Source organism: Sceloporus occidentalis, unplaced genomic scaffold (assembly GCF_023333645.1).
Source record: "Sceloporus occidentalis isolate IW3139 unplaced genomic scaffold, rSceOcc1.0.p SCAF_55, whole genome shotgun sequence".
Lineage (NCBI taxonomy): Eukaryota > Metazoa > Chordata > Lepidosauria > Squamata > Phrynosomatidae > Sceloporus > Sceloporus occidentalis.
This window is the reverse complement of record NW_028317035.1, coordinates 4,319,961-4,341,057: the sequence shown is the minus strand read 5'-3', so window position 1 is coordinate 4,341,057 and position 21,097 is coordinate 4,319,961. Positions and strand designations below refer to the sequence as shown.

The window sequence follows — 21,097 nt, the reverse complement described above, 5'->3', positions numbered from 1 at the left end:
GGCCTCAGACATCATGGAGCAGAGTGATTCTATTCATTGGATGGAAATGAAAGAGACTTAGTAACATTTGCTAATCATTCATGACATGGCATGGTTTTTAAATCTTCGTAAGACATTCTTCTAGTTAGTGTTCAACTGTCTAGGTAAGAGATCCAGTGAGAGTTTCGCCAAACAGAGGAAAATGCTGGTTCGACATTGACTAAAATTTTAACGTCTGAGGTGTAACCTCGAAAAATTGTTTTCTTAGCAGCTGAGAATTTCCAAACATGAATCTTATTCATGTCTCCTGAGTCAGTTTGTTCTGCAGTTTGCTGACAATCAGCTGGGATTACTTTATGGAGGGGAACAAGATGGAAGTTAAGGGCTTGACCAATCACAAGGTGATCTGTCAAAACCTGCAGTGATCTGTTAGTTAATTCAGAAGAAAGGGATCATCCACTTCAGTAATCCTCAAAGGGCTGTCTGGATTTCGGCTTGAAACATACTGCCAAACATTGCCTAAAAAATACAGGAAGCAGAGTAAATGGAGAGGTATGGGAATAAACCACTAACTAGCTTTGAAACCATCAAATATTTCTGTCGTTGAAAAATCTACAGATGAGCAAGTTCACTAACATTATCATACAATCAAGTTGGTGGACCAGGAGGAGACATCATCAGCTGTAGATGAACATGATTTTACTTTAATGCTTTGAGTGACGGGGGATGGCACACATTTGTCTTTATGGGAGGCCAGGCAATTTTATTTTTTACTATAGTTACTTTTAGGTGACAGCATTAGAAATTGCTTACACTTTTATTTGGGAAATATATATATATATTTTAGGACAAGTTAAGCTAGCTTAGAGATATTCAAAGTCAAGTTTTCACAACACAAACCATTTCATGTTACCATACGTTTCTTTTTGGTAAATCAATAAATCTACTGCACACCAGAGGCAATATAAAACAATTACAGATTTTTGTTTCAGCTTTAATTCACTATATCAAAATTCCAGTTGGTCAAAAGTTGACATACACCAAGTTGACTGCGACTGATTTCTTATGATCTTCTGATTTGCCAAAGCTCTGTGTCTGTATTTAGGGGCCTACCTGCAGAGCCAGGGTCTTTCTGCCCTTGAAACAGGAAAACTCCAACAACTGAGTCAAGACCTCTGAAAAAACATTTTGGACTTCCACAAGTCTAGTTAGCCTTAGGAGCAATTTCCAAGAAACTGAAGTAAACTGAAGCAAATATTGTTCAGCAAAGAGGCACACAATAACTCACTCAAATTAACCTAAAGACCACAGCAAAGGAGCTAATGAAGGGTTTGGAGGCATCAGGTGCAACAAAATCCACCATTAAGAGAGTCCTACATAGCCATTGTCTAAAAGGCTGTCACATCAGGAAGAATCCTCTACTCTAAGACTGACATAGAAAATGGATAACATACAGTGGATATGAAAAGTCTACACACCCCTGTTAAAATGCCAGGTTCTTGTGATGTTAATGAATGAGACAAAGATAAATCATGTCAGAGCTTTTTCCACCTTTAATGTAACCTATAATGTGAACAATTCAATTACAAAACAAACTGAAATCTTTGAGGGAAAAAACACAATGCGTGTACACTTTTTATATCAACTGTAAAGAAGAAAGAGGCTTATCTAGAAATACTGAAGCAACACATCAAGACCTCAGCTAGAAAGTCCAAACCTGGTCGCAACTGGGTTTTCCAGCAGCACAGTGATCATAAGCATACCCCTTAAGTTTATATGGCTTACAGACAACAAATTGAAAGTACTGGAGTGGCCATCACAAATCCCTGACCTGTATCACATAGAAAATGTGTGGACTGAACTGGCAAAAGGGTGTCTGAGCAACGAGGTCCAGAAACATGAGTTACGCCAGTTCTGTTAGCTGGAATTTTCTATTGTTGTGAGAAGCATATGAAAGGCTACCCCAAACATTTCAAGTAGCAATGGCACCAAATACTCACAAAGTGTATGCTAGCTTTTTACAGGACTTCTGAATTAAAGCTGAAATAATTCTGTTGGGAAAGCATGACTTTGAATGTATTTAGCCTAGGTGTATGTAAACATTTTGGCCTCAAATGTAGGACCTACAGATACATGTTCATTCTTAACAGTAACTGGTTATTATTGCTCATTTTGGAATCATAAATCTTGTTACTCACCTCCTCTAAATTTGGATAATCATCACTGATTTCATCTTGTGTGTCTTGTATACAAATCTCAGTGTCGTGTGTGCTCTAAAACAAGATTTACAGATAATAATATTAGTTTATTATGGTTGTAATATTCAACTCTTTTTCTTTAGTTGGTGAAGAGAACTATGTTAGCACATATTTGTCCAATGACAAATTTTAAAAATGTATTTAAATTTTAGAATTATCCATCTAAAATAACCATGTACCCAGTCTGAAAGCAGGGAGCATGCCTTGGTATGCATCCAGTCCTTGCTGTTTAGAACTCCCACTATAGTTAATGGAAGTAGCAGAAACCAGTCATATATGTTTGCTATCTGAACGCTCATGTTGCTAGCATGTTATTGGCTGCTGATTCAGTTACTTCAATGGGAGTGCTACTGCCCATTACATACTATTGCTTCCTAGTTTTAGTAGAGAAAGCCATGAGTGTGTTTAAATACAAGTCTTTTTCGTATTTTTTTTTTGTTTTAGTTTACTAGCCTGGACCATAAACCTGTTAATCTTTATTGTTGAAAACCATCTTCATTGAACATTGTTACTGAGTACAAAGTTGTACAATAAATGTGTCTAGTTCTCGCAGCGTTCCTAGATTTCGTTTAAGATATTTAACTATAATAAGAAGCGGTAAAATTAAAGGTTACATTAAAATTTAACCCCTGCAATGCCAGGATCTATTTGATTTAATTGGATAGCGAAACAGTTGGCTTTTCTATGTTAAACTTTAGTCTCCTCTGCTCATGTACTATGTGTTTGTTATACCTTTTTATGGTGGGCAAAATTAGTGATGTTTCTGGTATTTTATTACTGTGCGCACACATACATACTGTGGATACCAAGTTTGTTTTAGTTCATATCTTGAGCAAAATTACATTGCTCCATAATATATGTGCACATAAGTGAACACTAAGTTCATGTATTTGTTGCAAGACATAGTTATTTAAAAATGATCTATGTACATGGTGAGGGGTCCTCAACAAAGGGAGAATTTGCAGAAGAGTTGTTCATTATGAAGGGCCTATACTAGCAAGTCTCTCCGGGTAAAAGGGAGAATTTGCAGAAGAGCTGTTTATTATGAAGGGCCTACTCTAGCAAGTCTCTCCAGGTCTTGATATCAAGTCTCTATACAAGCTGGCCCTGTATAACCTATAATTCAACTTGGCTTTGATTAAATCTCAAGCTCTTGCTGCAACAGAATCTCACTTGGGTTGGACCTTCATCATTTATAATAAGGTCTAAGAGATACCACAATTATCCTGCAAGCTCTCCCGACAACTCTCCTTTTAATGAATAAACCTTTATGTATTTCATAACTGATTGCTTGTTGTCAAGAGCTAGGACAGTGAAAGGAACTTGACAGGAAAAAATGTAGAAATGTATACATTTATAGAAATGTAGTGTGAGTTCTGGATTTGTAAGAGCAGTATGGGGATAATCCTTTCATACCTTTGTGGTGCAGGCTGTTTGTCTGGATTCTGTATTGTTGGCCAGTGCATATAATACAGCATCATGCACAGTGAGGAAAAGGTGGTCACGGCTGAGACCCCCCTCAACAAACACTCCTCCAAGCTCAATATCATCATATACTTGAGCTGAAACCGACACAGACAGATTAGGAATCCCTTTTTGGTATGGTTCTCGTTATATGAATTTCTTCTCACCATTTATTGCCTCAGCCACACAACTTTAATGAATACCCGTAAATGAACTAATCCTCCATACTAACTTCTACCAAATGACATACGTTTGGCAGAGCAAGACTACTTTCATTCTGTTAGCTTGAAGAAAATGCTGTGAAATCACAACTATTAAAAGTGTGAACATTTAAATTGTACAGCTAATATATTGTTGTAGGTACTGTGTGCAGATACCACTGTATCTGTCTGCTACGATATAATGTATTAGCATGCATTGATACTGCAAGTAGTCATTTAAGTTAATTCAACAGATTGTACTGAGGTTGAGGGCCCTCACATGGTAACACTTATAGAACAGCTTGCATATTAACACAAATATGTTATGTGAGCAGAATGAAAACATGCCCTCTCTTGCAAATTGCAAAATTTAGTTTTAAAAAATTGCCCCCCCAACACACCACAATAAAAATAAATAAACGCTAAAGCATAAAAACATACAAATTAAACAGAGGTCCCTAGAACCCAATATTAACTGTGCAGACTGATGTTTCCATACATTGTACACAGTGGGGCAGGGGTATTTAAGTACTTGAAAAAACCTTTAGAGAGACATTGAACCCATACCATGCCTCTACCCTTCACCTACACGTGTGATGGTGGTGATGAGGGAAAGAAATACCGTACTTTCCTTATAGTTTCAGGGCCCATCAAGGGACAAACCACACGGTCATCAAGTCTTTATCTCTGGCCCAGAGAAGAGGCCATCAAAAAAAGTCAGATGCAAAAATAAAAACCATAGCAATTTTTTTTTAATCCACCCCACATATGTTGGCAGTGTTGGCACATTGTTAACTGTGCCCCTTAGTGGTTGGATGATGAATTGCTGTTTTCATTCACTTGATAGACTTGAATGTGGCTCATACATAGGATAAGCATAAAGCTATGCTGAAATGAAGGGGAAATGTATCGCTGATTAAGGTCTGAGTCTTCACATTAAGAAAAATTAGGAGTCTAGATGGGCCAAATGATTCCCATGTGCCGCTAATTTCTATGTTCCTGTTTAAGTTGGACTTTTGCACTCGTAGAATAGACCTTTGTATATTCAGGGATATTAACATTAGCACATGCATTAAAACTTCTGTAAGTGTGTTGTATCTTAAAATAGAAACACTACTATCTATTTCATGCTGTATAGTTAGTCTTACATTAGTTTTTACAATTGACAGGATATTACCTTGAACATCTGCTAAAAAGAAGTTCACCCCAATCCTTTGGTAACTGGAGCACAACTGGGAAAGAGAAGGTATACAAAAACTTACACAAGATAATCACATTATGCAATATTATATGAAGTGAACACCAATTTGGGGGTACATTAGCACAGAGACAAGTTACCCAAAGGCCCCAATGTGTTAGGGGACTGCTTAGGTTAAGTGCAGGTCCAATAGTTGGGTGGACTGCTTAAGGAACATATTATTAAGGATCAATTATATTGTTTTGAAGACAATAATGTTAGAAGGAACATCCTACTACTTCTAAGGAACCCTTTTTACCAATGAAGCCTAATTATCTTATATTATAATGTAACCCCTAGCTTTCATACTTTCATAAGTTAAAGGTAGCTTATTTTCTACAATAACATACCTCAAGTGTGAATAACATACTATTGAATTAAGTATTGACAGCCATGATGAAAAAGGATTTGCATGCAGTACCTTCCCTAGAGCTTTGATTCCCATGAGGTCTACGAAGCACACGCCACTCATGTCAATAATGACAGTGTGGAAATTAACAATAGGAGGAGCTGTAATCATAGGATCTATAGTCTGAGCTGAAGAAGACATGCCATTCGGAATATGTGCCAGAGATGAGGACCCCACAGTCAGGGTATTAGATGCTATGTAGCTGATTGTACTGTTATTGCCGTTAACTGTGCTGTTGTTATTAGAATCAGTTGGTGGAGTTCCATCAAAATCCTCCTGAAGCTCTTGAAGTGACAAAGTCTGTAATATAAAGTGGAGCATTCTGTAATATAAGGAGGAGAAGGTTCACAAAATACAGGGACCACATTTTCAGTAGTCCACTAGCCTGGGATGAGCAAGAAAATCAAGCAGATACATAGAATATTTCACTCAACATAAACATTTCTGTGACATTTCCAAATCAAGGAAGTGTTTGTAAGGATTATAAATGGCATAAAATGATTGGGCCTGTTTTCTTAAAGCAAAAGAAGACCTCACACACAGGTGTCTGATGCTGGTAGATATATTTTATTAATTAGCAAGTGCTAGAATACACAGCCACTTGAAGGGTTAATACATTTTGTGCCAAATGGTGCTCATAAGCAGAAAACGCATTTATCCTTCTAGTCTCCATTTATACTAGCACTGGCTTATAAATAAAACTGTTTGCCAGGGTTTCTTGGCAAACATAAACTGATTATGTCATCACACATTTGTTAAACTCAATTAGACAAAACTTTGGTTATGGGTCAATTAGACTGAAATCATGGAGCTTGGTGAAAGTTGGTTGGTGAACAGTGTGTTTGCCAAAGGTACCACCACAAATGCATTAAAACTGTGCAAGATATGCCCAACACCTGCTTTGGGTTTTACGTAGCTTACTTGGTATTTACTGGTGATAGAATCCTGATGATACTGTGTTTAATTTTTTAGCAGTAAAAGTTGGTCAGTGTTGCAAAATGTGACCCCCATATGTTATAGTAAACTATTGTCATGATGAGAGCTGGGGAGAATATAGCAGAAGAAAATTTTTTTGTAACTACAAAAAACACATGACAATTTAGTAATAATATATATATTTTAAATTATTAAAACTAATGTATGTATTTGTGTAGATAAAGTAATTACCTATTATATGACAATGGTAATTTAAGACCATGAGGACAGCATAGGCCATGTTCTATGGCTCACCACCTATGCAGTAACTCTGATGCACGGGAGATCAGGCTGTCTAATGACAACCAAGTCTCACTTCCGTTAGCAGTAGCCATCATTGCTGGCTCTAAACTGACAGAGAAAGCAAAATGGTGCTCCATGCGTTTCCTGCAGTGTCACAGCTGACATCACAGGAAACATCAAATAGCATAATATAGACCAAGGAAGATCTGTATTCTCCTGCTTCTGATCACACACGGTATGGCTCATGTAAAACAATGAGACCAAATAATAATAATAAGGGGAGGCATAAATATCATATTGAAATCACATGACTGAAAAAGAATGGAGATATGGTAGCTAGATAGGATATCTTTGAAGAAATTGGAAGGGTACGATAAATAATTAAATAAACTCTCTTGTACATTTATTAAAAGATATTTATATGACAAGCAATCACATATTAATGAATAAAGGGCATTTCCACATATGTAAATCATAAAGGGCTGGGGATACTTTTAACTTGATTTCAGCGTAACATACCTGAGTTCAAGATAACTTTGTTTTTATGCTTATATATCCACTATTATTTCTACACCCCCTGGTCTAGTGATATAACCAATATTACAAATAATTCTATTCAAATTTTTTTAAGCCCATGTTTTCCAAGTACAATCAGAGGTGATGAAGAATGACCTTACTTTACTCTTCATGAACAGAGATCCTCTTTGTCTCTTACGCTCTTCCTTCTCCTGCTTTTTCAGGTACTTCTTTTTAGAGAGATAGACCTTGCAAGGGTCTAAACCAGTCTAAAAGATATATATATATAAAAAACAAATATCTCAATATGATTACATGGAATCAAGACTACACCATTGTTCATGAGAAAACGTGGTGCGAAAAGGCAATCAGATTCCTTGTCAGTATTCTATGCTAAGGAGATCAACATTCTAATAGGGCTTGGCGACGTGCTTATATAATGTAAGCTGATCACCTGAATCCCTGTGTGCGCTGAAGTGAGAATAATTGACAATGGTTTAACTTGCAATGCCATCGACACTGGAAAAGTCTTTACCTTTTTAATAACTTTCTGTCTGAATATCTCTGAATTAGCAAAATACAGAGGAGAGCAATACGTGACAATCTTGATGCCATCAATGGGTTGGACCTAGAAAGAGAAATTTACATGTAAACAGGGATTTCAGTTTTATTGTTGAAGATATGTATTGTACTTAGCAATTGTTGGATCTGAAAGGCCCTTATGTTATCAGGTATGGTTTTATTAGTGATAGGCAGAAGCCCAGAACTTTGTAGTTCACAACTCACAATATTCTGGAGTGTGATTGTAAACAAACTAAAAGCCAATGTGCCAATTTGTATAAACCATTCTTTCACTGCAAATGCTTTACAGTGTAAAGTAATCCCTTTGGGATTGGTTTTGCAATGCTTGCCACAGCAATCTAGCCAGGCGTGCCAGCTTTGGCAAGGGTTGGGGCTACTAGCTCTGCATGGTTTTTGTAAACGCCACATCTTTTGAAAATAGTGTAAAAAGTGACGTTGCAGTTCATTCATCAAACAAAAGGCTTGTTTGATATGGAGTCTTTTCATATCTTCATTTTTACCATTCCCGTGCAAAACCACAAAACTAGTTATTTTTTAATAAAGCTTTCAACCCTTCTTCAAGAACCTCAGCCCCTGAGTAGATTTTGCTACAGCAGCAAATCCTCTTGAAAAGTGTATTTGGGAGAGTTGAATAATAATCCATTAAGCAAGGCCATAACTCAGGTTCTTGGCACCTGGTGCAGCAGTCCTTCTCTAAGCTGGTGTCACATCCACTTGTGGATGTTGAAGGTGGCGCAGGGGGTTGCTGTTAAATGGCTCAAGTAAGCCCCTCAAAATTATGGCCCTATCTGCAGCTAATTCTAATTTACAAAAAAACATACAAATTACAGTACATCACCAGAAACCTAAAGCTTGCCAGGTCCCAAATGATGAAAGCTCTAACAGAAGTGACCACAGAAAAAAAACAGAAGTACATAATCAGATTAGTTGTAAAACGTACCTTGCTGTATACTTTAGGGTTCTTATATATGTCAGTCGATGCCACCTGACCCAGCGCTGAGCCATTACGACTAACACAAAGAAAAAGGAAATGTAACTTTAACTGTCTCGGTTAAAGCATGTCTAATCTAATATTAGAATTCAAAGTGACTGTTTTATAAGCTCACAAAAAATATAAGAAGTAGCACTTACAACTGAGTATTGAAGACAACAACCAGAACAGAAAATCCCACCCCAACAGCCACTCCATATGGTAGGCCCAGGATGAAGGTAGAGAAGAAGCTGACAACCCAGACACACTGTAAAGATGGAACAAACACAGAAAAATGTATACCAACAGTTTAGAGGTGATACACACAACTTTGTCAAGTGCATTATAGACACAATGGCTAAAATCACACTTCTGATACTTCTGATATTCCTGGAGAAGCCACACATGCGAAAAACGTGTCGGGTTTCTCCTAGCCTGAGCGTTCCTGTTCATTCTACAGTCATGACTGAACAGCCCTAAAATCTTCTCAGCGCTATACTAGAGAGAATTTTTGTCTTTTCAGTGATACATATTGTACTGATATCTGCTTAACTGTAGGCAGATTGCTAAAAAAAACTGCAGCAAGATTCTACCAGTTTTTTTCCCAATTTATTTTTTCATTGTTGCAGATTTGATATGCAGCCTTTTATGTGGAGGATAATTTGGCCCCAAAAAGACATGAAATTTTGATGTAACTTACAGTTTAGATTTTTGTCACAAAACAGTTTATAGATAGTTGCTTTTGCATCTCCTAGATGTTTGTAAATCAACCTAATTAAATGCATACTATTGGGTAACATCTGTAATTAGAGTAGAATTGAAAACAAACCATTTGGTACCAGCATATGATAGAGATAAATTTACCTCACAGTGCCAATTTCAGTAAAAGACCATTGGTGATGTGTCAGTATGTCCAAGAGTAGGTAGATCAGAACTTTAATTTAGTTGTGTGACTAATAAGTATAATAAACCTAACTTAAATATGTATTTGCTAACTACTAACTTTTGGCTGTATATTGAAAGGGGAGCAACCAAGCTTAGATGTGCATTTTTTTGGGAGCTTAATCCACAGGCTCCATAGTAGCATAGTAGAGGGACATCAGGGATGGAAAGGTAGGCAGAGAAGTTTGTCTCCAAGAGGGACACTTGGGAGCTATGACTGGCTAGTTATTTAAGTTTGGACTTGATAGGCGTTATTGGTTTGAAATTTGAGCAGTCAAGTAGAATATATTATTGTATTATTATAGTATATAACAATTATATTATGACTGATTGATGCCAGCACTTCAAACATGTTATATAATATATCTCTTTTGACAGAATGTCAGTCTCTCAATGTTTTGACATACCTATTTTTTACCACTTGGTGCCACTAGACAACTAATATTTCTTACATCTGTCATACCACAAGCTTTTATTTTATTTGAAAAGTAACAAATCAGTCTCATTAGGTATTCAGCTGTTTTCTAAAGAGGTGTAAAGGATTAATTTCTCATACTTACAAAACACAGTTTAGTGTTTTATTTTCATTTAAATATCTAAGAGGCTAGTGTTTTATCTACATATTTTTCAAGAATTTCACATTGAGTTTGAAATGTTTATTCCGTGTGCATATCTATTCCTAGTATGCCACTAACAGACTGAGATCATGTTTTATTTAACTTGCAGCCGTGTCCTTCATTCATACATTTGTCTCAAGGTCAGGTTAAAAGGACTGAAGACTTACACAGTCAAGCTTGCTTTTTTTCCAAAGGTAGAAAGGATCAGCCAGCTGTTTCAGAGAGTTTTTGAGGTTGACTGCAATCAAAGCTCCTAAAACAGACTGCAGGGTAGAAATGGAATGAGACACTATTGTGAGAGGCATACTGATTGAGAGAGCTATACAGATATTTGGTAGAAGAGACAAGGGGGAGATGGAGGGACATACCCAGATGAATGTTAAAGTTTTAGAAAAGTAAACACAAAATCAAAATATGAAAGGATGGATGGGGTGTAGCAATTAATCAATTTCCCATACCTTCCACATAGTACTATCATAGTACAGCTAACTAGCATGGCAATAGTACAAGCAGTCATTCTACTATTATTATTATTTATTGTTTTATATAGTGCCATCAAATTCCGTAGCGCTGTACAATGGGTAGACAGGACATAATAAGTAGTATGTAACATAACAAATTGACTAACAGGGACAACAGGTGAGAAGGGCCCTGCTCAAACGAGCTTACAATCCAGAGTCTACTAATTACCAGTTCTTGTAACTGAGAGGGATACCCAAAAATTACATTCAGCATTTTGATTAATGGAATAGCATTTGCTTTTTGGGGATTGTTTTTGAGATGGAGACATACCTTTGGTAAGGGATTCAGGTATGTCCCAAGTGCCAGCATCGTCACCATCACCACCATCATAACACATAAGCTTGAAATCTGAATAGACAGAACGAAAAATAAATACATAATCATGAAAATCTCCAGTGGCTTAAAAATCATGAGCCGGATAACTCTCTTAGATAACTCTCTAACTTATGCTATATCCTATAAATTACCCATGACAATACACCTTTTTGGCCCATATGCAGACCTTATGATTGCATTCCCGTATAGATCTTACTATAGCGCTGCGTAATCTGAAACTTTTTTCTGTAGCTCTGTATAAAAATTCCATATTTCTTCATATAAAATGTTCTCATATATTTGTGTGTATAAATCTAATATTCATCTTGAGTCTTGATCATAAACTAGGGATAATTAAGAGACTTCCCTACCTGAGATTTTCCTCCTGCTCCATCCACTGCCAGTGTGACAGACAAAGCACAGCAAATCACATGGATAAAAAAGAACGAGCCAAAGAAATTACTACACCCGAGAGCCAACATTTCCTATTAAAAAAAAAGTAACATACATTAGGACACAAACCAAGCTTAATTTCACAGGAGTGCTATGAACTTATAATTTGGGAAATGTTTGGGCACAATCAGACATGGTCTATATATTTTCATGTATTAAGCAAGATAAAAATATAAAAAACAAACTGTCCAGTCCTGTGCATAACATATTTATAGAAAAAGAACGTATAGAGAATAGGTGGTGCAGAAAAAAAGGTCATCGTGTAAATGCCCCCCTAAAATCCTTCAAACGCAATACATCTTGGTGGCTATATGTAGAACTGCTGTAAATCATTCAAAAATGCTTTAGGTAGTGGCCCAAAATCTTTCAAACAAGGTCACCTTAGGGGATAGTTGCCCCCCCCCCATTGCCAGCCCTCCCTGTAATGTCAGGTTTCTTTAAAAGCCCTCTTTATTAGTGGCCTTTTGAAAGCCACATTATGCCAAAGCAGACTAAAGAATAGCCCCCTACTTCACTAATCAAGGACAAAAAGCACACAATACAAATGTTTTTAATTTGTGAACCTTGATGAAAAAACTTAAAACTGAAATAGGAGATTTACAACAGAGAAGAAAGTGTTACATTGTATTACATTACATATGTGACTAGAAATGTTCCATATTCTAAGCAGAGATATACATTTGCAATAAAATTGGACAAGTGTTTAAAATATGCTTACAAAGGTAATATGGGTTTTGGCAAAGGTAAGCTGCGTCCATATCTCACCTGATTAGGGTCAACATCATAGCCGTGCTTAGCTCCAAGTGTCCTGCCCATAGCTAGGTTAATCACATAGCCAACGATTGCAAGAGAAAAAGCTGTGCCAATCATGTCGCTCCACTGACTAACGGTGGGCAGGGTGGGAGCAGGAATTCTATGAGAAGATATTAGAGATCAGGTCCCTATTTCAACATGACAAAATAGTATATTACAGAAAAAGATAATAACTTAATATTTTATCATGGTTTTATTATGTTCTTCAGTTGCTAATTCATATGTTGTTTAAGTATATTTCATAAGTGATTCTATGGTGCAGCACTTCTGCTTTTAAACACACATAATGACTAAATCATCTTAAAGGCAGAACCACGGATTTCTTGATGTGGGTATTTAAAGCTGGGCAGTACACAATGTGGAGGCCAGAATATATTTACAGTCTCTTAATTACATGTATATTCTAAACACTTACCCTAGAGGGATTTGCCCCACTATATTCATCTGATACTTGTCAGGAAGGTTGAAACTACCAGATATAGCTGTAGCAATTATGACCTGAAAGAAAAAAGCAGTGAAATATGCTTTCACTGAGGTCCTTAGCGGACCATAAGCAGAGCAAGAACATGACGAAGACCAGACTCTAGGTAGACAATGGGACAAATGTATGAGTGAACTTACAAACTGGTAAAAGAATCTGCTACACAATCTAAATGCACTAATATATCCAGTAACATCCATTATTTACAATACATTTATCTTAGTTATGTCTAAGACTTTTCTGACCTCTTTACCAATCGGTTTTCTAGTCACTACCAGGAATAGTCTGTATGAGGACACTATTGTCTGTGGCAAGGTTTGTGAAGGTTCATAGAACAGCATTAAATTGTTCATCACAGACCCCAGTAAATGTCCACCATGAGCAATGTCATTGCCTATCCCTGGCCACCTCACTTCTGTGCAGTTTCCCCAACAAAAAGTATCAGGTTAACATTCTGGATACAAAGCAACTCCAGCCTTTGAAGGCCACAAGCAGGCCAGGAATTCTGTGTTTCCTTGTATTAAAACAAGTAGTTTAAGGAATTTTATTGAACACATGTCTATGCTTTAGCTGGGATATCCAGAACAAATTTGCAGCCCTCGAGTTATGCAGCCTTGATGTCACTTATTTCCCATGCATGCTAAGGTCTAATGCTTGTTGACCAGCACATATTAGTTAGGCTGCAGAAAATATGATATCCTACAAGTGTGACCTTTGCCAGGCACCAGTTGGCTATCCTAGAATTACCTTGCTGAAAATCAGCACTGTTTTCATGTTATTTACAGTCAAAAGTAGAGGAAGGTGCTTAGATTTATCGTAAACTGCAAAATAAGAGTAAAAGAACTAAAAACTTACGATAATGATCTCCATGGGGATAGGAAAGCGCAGCTTGTGCATATATTTTAGATTCAGTTCCTTAACGATGATGAGCAGCACTGTACTAACTAAGGCGAAGATCAGAGATGCTACATTGGTTTCTGGGAGTTTCTTACAGATGTCTATAAATGTCTGGAAGGGATAAATATCAAGTCACATGACCAGTTGCAGCTTTTATTCCATGTTCATCTGTCCCAGTCAGACATTTCACATACTTACATAGACAATGGCTAATGGGCCGCTATAGGGTGGAACTGTGACGCCAAAGATGTACTTCAGAACAGAGATGAGGATTTGCAGGCCAGCTGCTGTCATAAATCCACGAATGAAGGACTCAGAAAGGTATATGGCAACAAAGCCAAACTGAACAAAACCAAGGGCAATCTGGTAGCAAAGGTTATAACACATAATGGCATTAGAAACAGGAGAAAAGAGAGACGCTAAAGACTGACATTAGAGAACTGAAATGCAGGTGGTCTTACTAAAGGCCTGCTTTATTATTGTGGACTAAAAACCTCACTTTATAGGACATTAATTGCTTATTGTAATAAAGTTATTAGCCTGTCAGCTATTTTCATTTTTAGAAAAGGAGCCTAAACAGCTACTATGTAATAATAATCCTATAAATTACGATATCTGCATTAACAATAAAAAAACTATCATAGTAGCAATAAATAATGTGTAAGCACCAGTATTCTGCAGTACTTACCATTCCTTAGGCCAACTCCAGTTGCCTTTTGATAAATACCCGAAAAGTCTCTTTTATCAAAATGTACTTAAACCATTGTACTTACTTACATTACTTTTGTACCTCCCCTTTTTTATTATACAGTAAACTGTAAAGCTCTAGGTTAGCTCTTAATACATAAAAATATACATACATAAATGACATTGCTATTTCCTGACCTGTATTATTGCCGTGAGACAGGCCAATGTAGCTGAGATTTGCAGTCGTTCATTATTCATTGCTTCTGTATCTGTGATGGTTTCATTCGTGGTCTCATTCACATATTGGAAATTGGATTCTGGAGCAAGCTGTAGGCATATATTGCCCACAATAATGCTGATGACAGCAAAAGTGCCTGCAGAAAAATGATGGTCATATAAAAAGAACACTACAACGTCCCAAGGGACAATGCTCATAATGGCCTAATAATGATGACCAATAATTTGTGGTAGTAGAAAAATTCTAACACCATAATCTCTTACCTGGTACCATCTGAGGAATTCCACCAAGAAAGAAGTAAGTCACAAGTGGAAAAAAGGAGGAATACAGCCCATTGACTGGAGGTAGGTTAGCAAGAAGAGCGAAGGCCATACCTGGACCAAGACAGAATGTCAGTCTGCAATTCATGCTACTACTATATTCTTCTATACTATTAGAATTAAGTGTAAAATCCTTGTACTAACCCATAAGGCCCTCCATAATATTTCTCCTCTGTACGTTTCTGCCCTCATAACAAAATACTCCCCTACTACATTCTTCCCATGAGCTAAGGCTTTCCTCCTCGCTTAAAATTTCATACTTTTCCCATCTACAAGAATTAACTGATGCTGCCCCATATCTTTGGAACCAATTTCCATCAAACCTCCAACTTTCACCCTCCCAACATTCAAGACAAATCTCAAAACCCATTTCTTTAGAGAAGCATAACATCCCAGTAGCTATAACATCCCAGTAGCTATAACTTACCTGTCACTAATACACTACCTCTCCCCTTTCTCCAAACCTTTTCTTTCTCATCAACCCTTTCCCTTTAGATTGTAAGCTTGCACGCAGGGCATCTACCTGATGAATTGTTTTAGTCTATCTAGTTTTGTCATATACACTAAATATATGTATTTTAAGAAGAGCTACGTAAATTGTTGGCACTATATAAATAAAAGATAGTAATAATAATGGTTATACTGACCTTGAGGCACCTGGATGGTGCCAGCGCTGACGCCGCCAAGAATGTCAGGAAGTGCATACTCCTTTATGTTATACTTAGGCAACCAGGTAAGTATAGGGAAAAGTCCAAAGAGAAAAGCCTTTAGTTTGGATGGAGAGCAGCTAGAATGTTGAAGGAAATAGAAATGGTTTCAGTAGTGAACAGGAATACATGTATAAAAGAACCCATTAATATACGTTTATCACAGCTACATTGGACATATTAGCCCAAGAGAAAATAGTCTTTAGTCAAAGTTAACTAACCTTAAGGTATCTCAGAGGTCTCTCCTTCGGACTGAAGAACAGACCCAATGTGTATAATGAGAGGGGGACTGCAACTTTTAGATTAGCTTAAAATGCAATGGCAGTGTACCAGAAATGTATATAAAATAAATGGAACATTTAATATGTAATACATGAATTTTAAAAAAGCAGCAGCAATTTGGCTAAACTAATATTTTCAAAACATGAGAAAATTAATTTTATCTCCAATATAGCAATGTTTTTACGGAAGTTGTTAGATCTATTTACAAGGGTTTTACGTCCCTTACGAAAAAATTACTGCAGTTTTTCTGAAGTAATACTGCAGTTTTTTGGACATGAAAAAACTGCAATACTGCACTTTTACTGCAGTATTACTGCACATTTACTGCAGTTTTACTGCATTTGTACTTCACTGTACTGCAGTTTTACTGCACATTTACTGCACTTTTTTTTTTATATTGCAAACCTACAGTTGCACTTCAATGTACTGCAGCTTTATTGCATTTGTACTTCCGTACAAAAATAACTGCAGTACAACTGCAGTACAGTGAAGTACAAATGCAGTAAAACTGCAGTAAATGTGCAGTAATACTGCAGTAAAAGTGCAGTATTGCAGTTTTTTCATGTCCAAAAAACTGCAGTATTACTTCAGAAAAACTGCAGTATTACTTCAGAAAAACTGCAGTAATTTTTTCGTAGGGGGTTTGTTGGTAATGATTGCTCTTATTTTTGAATTCCATAAAAATCTTCAAAGTTTTTAATTTCCATCATACTTCTAGCAGTCCAGGGAAAGCAAAATGTTATTAAGAAATGCAGATGTCAAATTTAAAGCTGGGTGAGATTTTACCTGAAAAGTTTCCTAGCTTTGCCCCCAACAGGGTAACTTCGACTCTTCTTTTCATATTCCTCATTAAAGAGGTCAAGAGAATATGTTGGCCGTTCAACTGTGTATCGAGGTCGGGCCTTATTCATATCGGGAGGTTGTGCAAGTGGGTGGCACGGTGACAGATGACCACTCTTATAAGATTATAGTTAACTAAAAAGACATATAAACAGATTTTCAAAATGTCAAAGCTGGGAGCATTCAAATAGAGCAGAGCCTCAAAAATACAGGTGGTTTGTTATATAGGTTTATACAGTGATTTACTAGGTCATCGCTTCCAGTGATTTCAGAGCTTTCAAACAACTCCTATTATACTATTATACTAGTAGTTTAATTATCAGTGATTATTTTACCTTTGTTCAAACAGTTATGTCCTCTAACATAACCTCTAACCATGCAGGTAGTAAAAAGCACCATCTGGCAACTGGGACACTACCAGCAGGCCAATAAAAATCAACTTAATCAAGGTTGCACATGAAGTGTTGGGCATGAGAACAACTTAAAATAGTGACACCTTCTGGCTGTTATAATATTTTTTTTGGTAGTTTTCAGGATTTCAACCCAATGCTTTAAACTGTTCTTTATTATGTGTATATTTTGTGCCACCGACAACAGGATTAAAAGAAAAATCAACTAACTATATATTGAGTAATCAAGGGATCAAGAGACCGAAACACAGAACCATTTGGCCCTTCTAGTCACCTCTAGACTATTATTCTGTCCTTGGTCTTGTGTCATTTTTATGATTGCTATATGAATTTCCAATGCATCTTCACTTTATTAACCTCTGTCACTTCTGCTTAGAGGCTGTTCAACTTATCCACAAATAAATAACATTGTACGCTGGCCCTTACACTAAGACTCACATTTCAAAAACTTATTAAGAAATATTATTTTCCATGACAGCAGCCTTTAGTGATATTATTGGAATTCAGTCCAAATGATATATTTTAATTGTCATAGGCTGAAAGGAGAAACAGATGATTAGCACAACCCATTTGGGTTCATATTGAGAAATATCATCTGCTGGTCACGTGATGTTCCTGTGCACAGCCTGATCAAACAGGCTTGAGAAACTGTTTGGATTTTTATGCCTTGTTGTCTCTTGGCTTGCTCTATATCCTGTGCGGATATCAATATGGAAAAAGTGCCAGTGTTTACTCAAGTTTTTGTTGAGTGGGTATATTGTATGTGACATTATGTGCTTATTAACATGTGTGTTTGTGTGTGTATGTGTACGTTCAGAAGCTTAATAAGATGCAGATAAATATGTAAGCTGGGTCGGTTAATACTGGAATATAGCTGCTATAACTGGAATAGCAGAATGGTACAATTGACACAAAGCTGCATGAGCTGCCTGATATAACGGAACAGTATACATATACCGAGATATTTTATTTACAGACACGCTGCTTATTAGAATTTCTACTTCTATATGCAAGTTATTTTCTGGGAACCTAGATTTATTTCCAGAAAAGTCAAAAGCCATCATCAGAGGTGTTGTGTTGATCTAATATTGGCTAAATTATACAATAGACAGCCAAATTAGTCTGATAATGGACAGTGCAACTGCTGCCACCACAACTAGAATTCCCTGTTGCTGTCATCTGTTGTTACCAGTACTGTGTTCAAAAAGTTCAAGGTTAGAATAAAATTTTGTTGTTAATTAGTCTCTGTTGATTCAGATTTTCAGAACCCATTCTAATATCTCTTTATGAATTTAGTGAAAATAGCACCTTTTTTAGAGATCTTCTTCAATGAAGCCTTATAACATTAGAAGGAAGACTAACTTACAGGGTATTTATTCCGAATCAGAATGTTGGGGTAAATGGGCAAATGGTATGGTTTGGACCTCTTATCTCACACATTTTCACTGGTACTTTTCTTCTAGTGTTGAAATCCCAACTCAAGTACTAATAAAACATTTAAACATAGTCCAACAACACTTGAGTTTCCATGGAGATCATCAGTAGAATCGTTGGGCTAATGGACGGATGGATGGAGAAAAAGCGTTATAATACCCCAGTAGAAGCAGTAAGTTTAGCTGAGAGCAGAAATGATGCCCTTTGGTTAACAGAGAGATACCCGAGGGTTGGTGTGATAGCTAATATATCCAGTTTCAGTAGCATTAGAAATAGTTCCTTGTGTTTGGCTCTCATCCTTTTAACACAATGCCTTAGTGTACTTCCATACAAATTGCACCTTGCGTCAAGCAGGCTGAGTGCCATATACTTGTCACAGTCAAACATAAAATGATTATCTCCTGGTACCTGCTTCTCTTTTATCTGGCTCTGTCTGACAGCTCAGTGTCTCTCCAGCCTTTCTGCACCTTGTTTTCAAGGGCTGTTAACAAAAGCCAAAAATAGCTGCCCTGCCAGACGTTGGTTCTGTCCCAAATTATATTATTAAAGATAGATCTGAATAAAACTTAAAGCGGGCTACCTCAGGGATCGGCATTGGGATCCAAATTTAAGTAAAATAGAAGAATATCTGAGAGGGATTTGGAAGTACCGTATTTGCTCGATTATAAGACGACCCCCCAAAATCTGAATATTAATTAATGAAAAAAAGAAAAAGCCTGAATATAAGAAGACCCTATAGGAAAAAAGTTTTACCAGTAAATGTTAATTCATGTAAACTATGTGAACTATTGTTTGTTAATAAAAGCTATGATTGAGAAAAATATGTTGTTTTTGTTTTTATTTCTTTTTTTTCAACCTGCCCCCCCAGTTATGCACATCTGCCCCAGGCTTGCCACTCTGCCCCAGAAATGCCTTATACCCTCTAAATGCCACTGTGCCCCATGATACGCCTTTTAACCCTCTATATGCCACTGTGCCCCATGATATGCCTTTTGACCCCCCTATGTGCCACTCTGCCTCCAGGATTGCCTTATACCCCTATATGCCACTCTGGCATTTAGGGGGTTAAAAGGCATATTATGGGGCAGAGTGGCATATAGGGAGGTATAAGGCATTTCAGGAGGCAGAGTGGCGCATAGAGGGTTAAAAGGCATTTCTGGAGGCAGAGTGGCATTAAGGGGGTTAAAAGGCATTTCACAGAGCACTCTGCCTCCAGAAATGCCTTATGCCCCCCCCCCCCCGTCCATTTAACACTCCCTCTCCCTCCTCCAAACTTACCGGTGGTGCTTAGTCCGGGCAGCATGTAGAGCTCTACGCGCTTGAGCGGAAGTTGTCTACGTGAATCGCGTAGAGCTCTACACGCTGCCCGGACTAAGCACCGGGGACTCAGAAGCACCGGTAAGTTGGCGGGGGGCATAACACAGGAGGATCCAGGTCCCCTGCATCTGAGTCCCCGGTGCTTAGTCCAGGCAGCGTGTAGAGCGCTACGCGATTCCCGTAGAGCCCTACACACTGCCCGGACTAAGCACCGTGGACTCAGAAGCACCGGTAAGTTTGGGGGGGGCATAACACAGGTGGAAGATCCAGGTCCCCTGCATCGCTGCGGGGGATCTGGATCTTAGTCTCATAGTCAGACCTATTTGAGGTCTGATTATAAGACGACCCCGATTATAAGACGAGGGGTATTTTTCAGAGCATTTGCTCTGGAAAAACCTTGTCTTATAATCGGGCAAATACGGTAATTCTTTTTGAGGACTTAAAGGTAAGCAGATAATAAAATAAAGTGCCAGAAAAGACAAGCAGGGTGCTGGGTTTTACAGCTAAAACCATTAGTAGCAGGAAGAGTCAGGGGGTTCTACCGCTTTACACATCTCGATCAGACTTCATCCAGACTATTGAGGTCCAGAAGGATATTGGAGAGAGCTTAAATGAGGACTACTAAAACTTCACTGTATATATATATATATATATATATATATATAAAAAAATTTAATGGAATTTAAACTTCCTTGGCATAGACATAAAGCTATCACAACACTTAGATCGAGACCAAGGACTGATTACGTTCTAAGTCTTTACATCAGGAAAAATGAGCAGACTAGATTAAATAGTTATCTAACAACAAATTCTATCTTTCTATATCATTATTTTTATATTTAAGCATGTGTACCCTACAGTAAGTAATTCATGTGTGAGAGTCACTAAAAATAAAAGTTCTTGTGAGCCACAAATCTTAACATAAGTTTCTTTGTCCTGTTTATGAAGAGGATTAATGTGCTAGATAGATAATAAATTAATTACATGTT

General features: G+C 37.3%; 1 protein-coding gene across 1 annotated transcript; it reads right to left on the bottom strand.

The window, feature by feature from the left end:
* Positions 1-450: 450 nt before the first annotated feature.
* Positions 451-17,018, bottom strand: LOC149287952 (solute carrier family 26 member 9-like). Its single transcript, XM_089492365.1, has 20 exons — positions 16,894-17,018; positions 15,766-15,905; positions 15,062-15,172; positions 14,759-14,934; positions 14,072-14,236; positions 13,832-13,984; positions 12,911-12,993; positions 12,448-12,595; positions 11,601-11,714; positions 11,185-11,262; positions 10,560-10,655; positions 8,995-9,101; positions 8,804-8,873; positions 7,817-7,909; positions 7,443-7,550; positions 5,560-5,847; positions 5,079-5,133; positions 3,654-3,799; positions 2,178-2,252; positions 451-498 (listed from the first exon to the last, which is right to left on the bottom strand). The coding sequence occupies exons 1-20, from the start codon at positions 17,016-17,018 to the stop codon at positions 451-453; spliced, it is 2,379 nt and encodes a 792-aa protein (XP_089348491.1).
* Positions 17,019-21,097: the final 4,079 nt, after the last annotated feature.

What these genes read in the sequence shown, in the direction of transcription:
- LOC149287952 (XM_089492365.1), bottom strand. Translation starts at nt 17,018, where the DNA reads ATGAATAAGGCCCGACCTCGATACACAGTTGAACGGCCAACATATTCT. An exon ending in GTCTCACGGCAATAATACAG is followed by an intron (nt 14,237 to 14,758) that starts GTCAGGAAATAG and finishes CTTTGCTACCAG; the next exon opens with ATTGCCCTTGGTTTTGTTCA. An exon ending in TCCCCATGGAGATCATTATC is followed by an intron (nt 12,994 to 13,831) that starts GTAAGTTTTTAG and finishes TTTTTCTTTCAG; the next exon opens with GTCATAATTGCTACAGCTAT.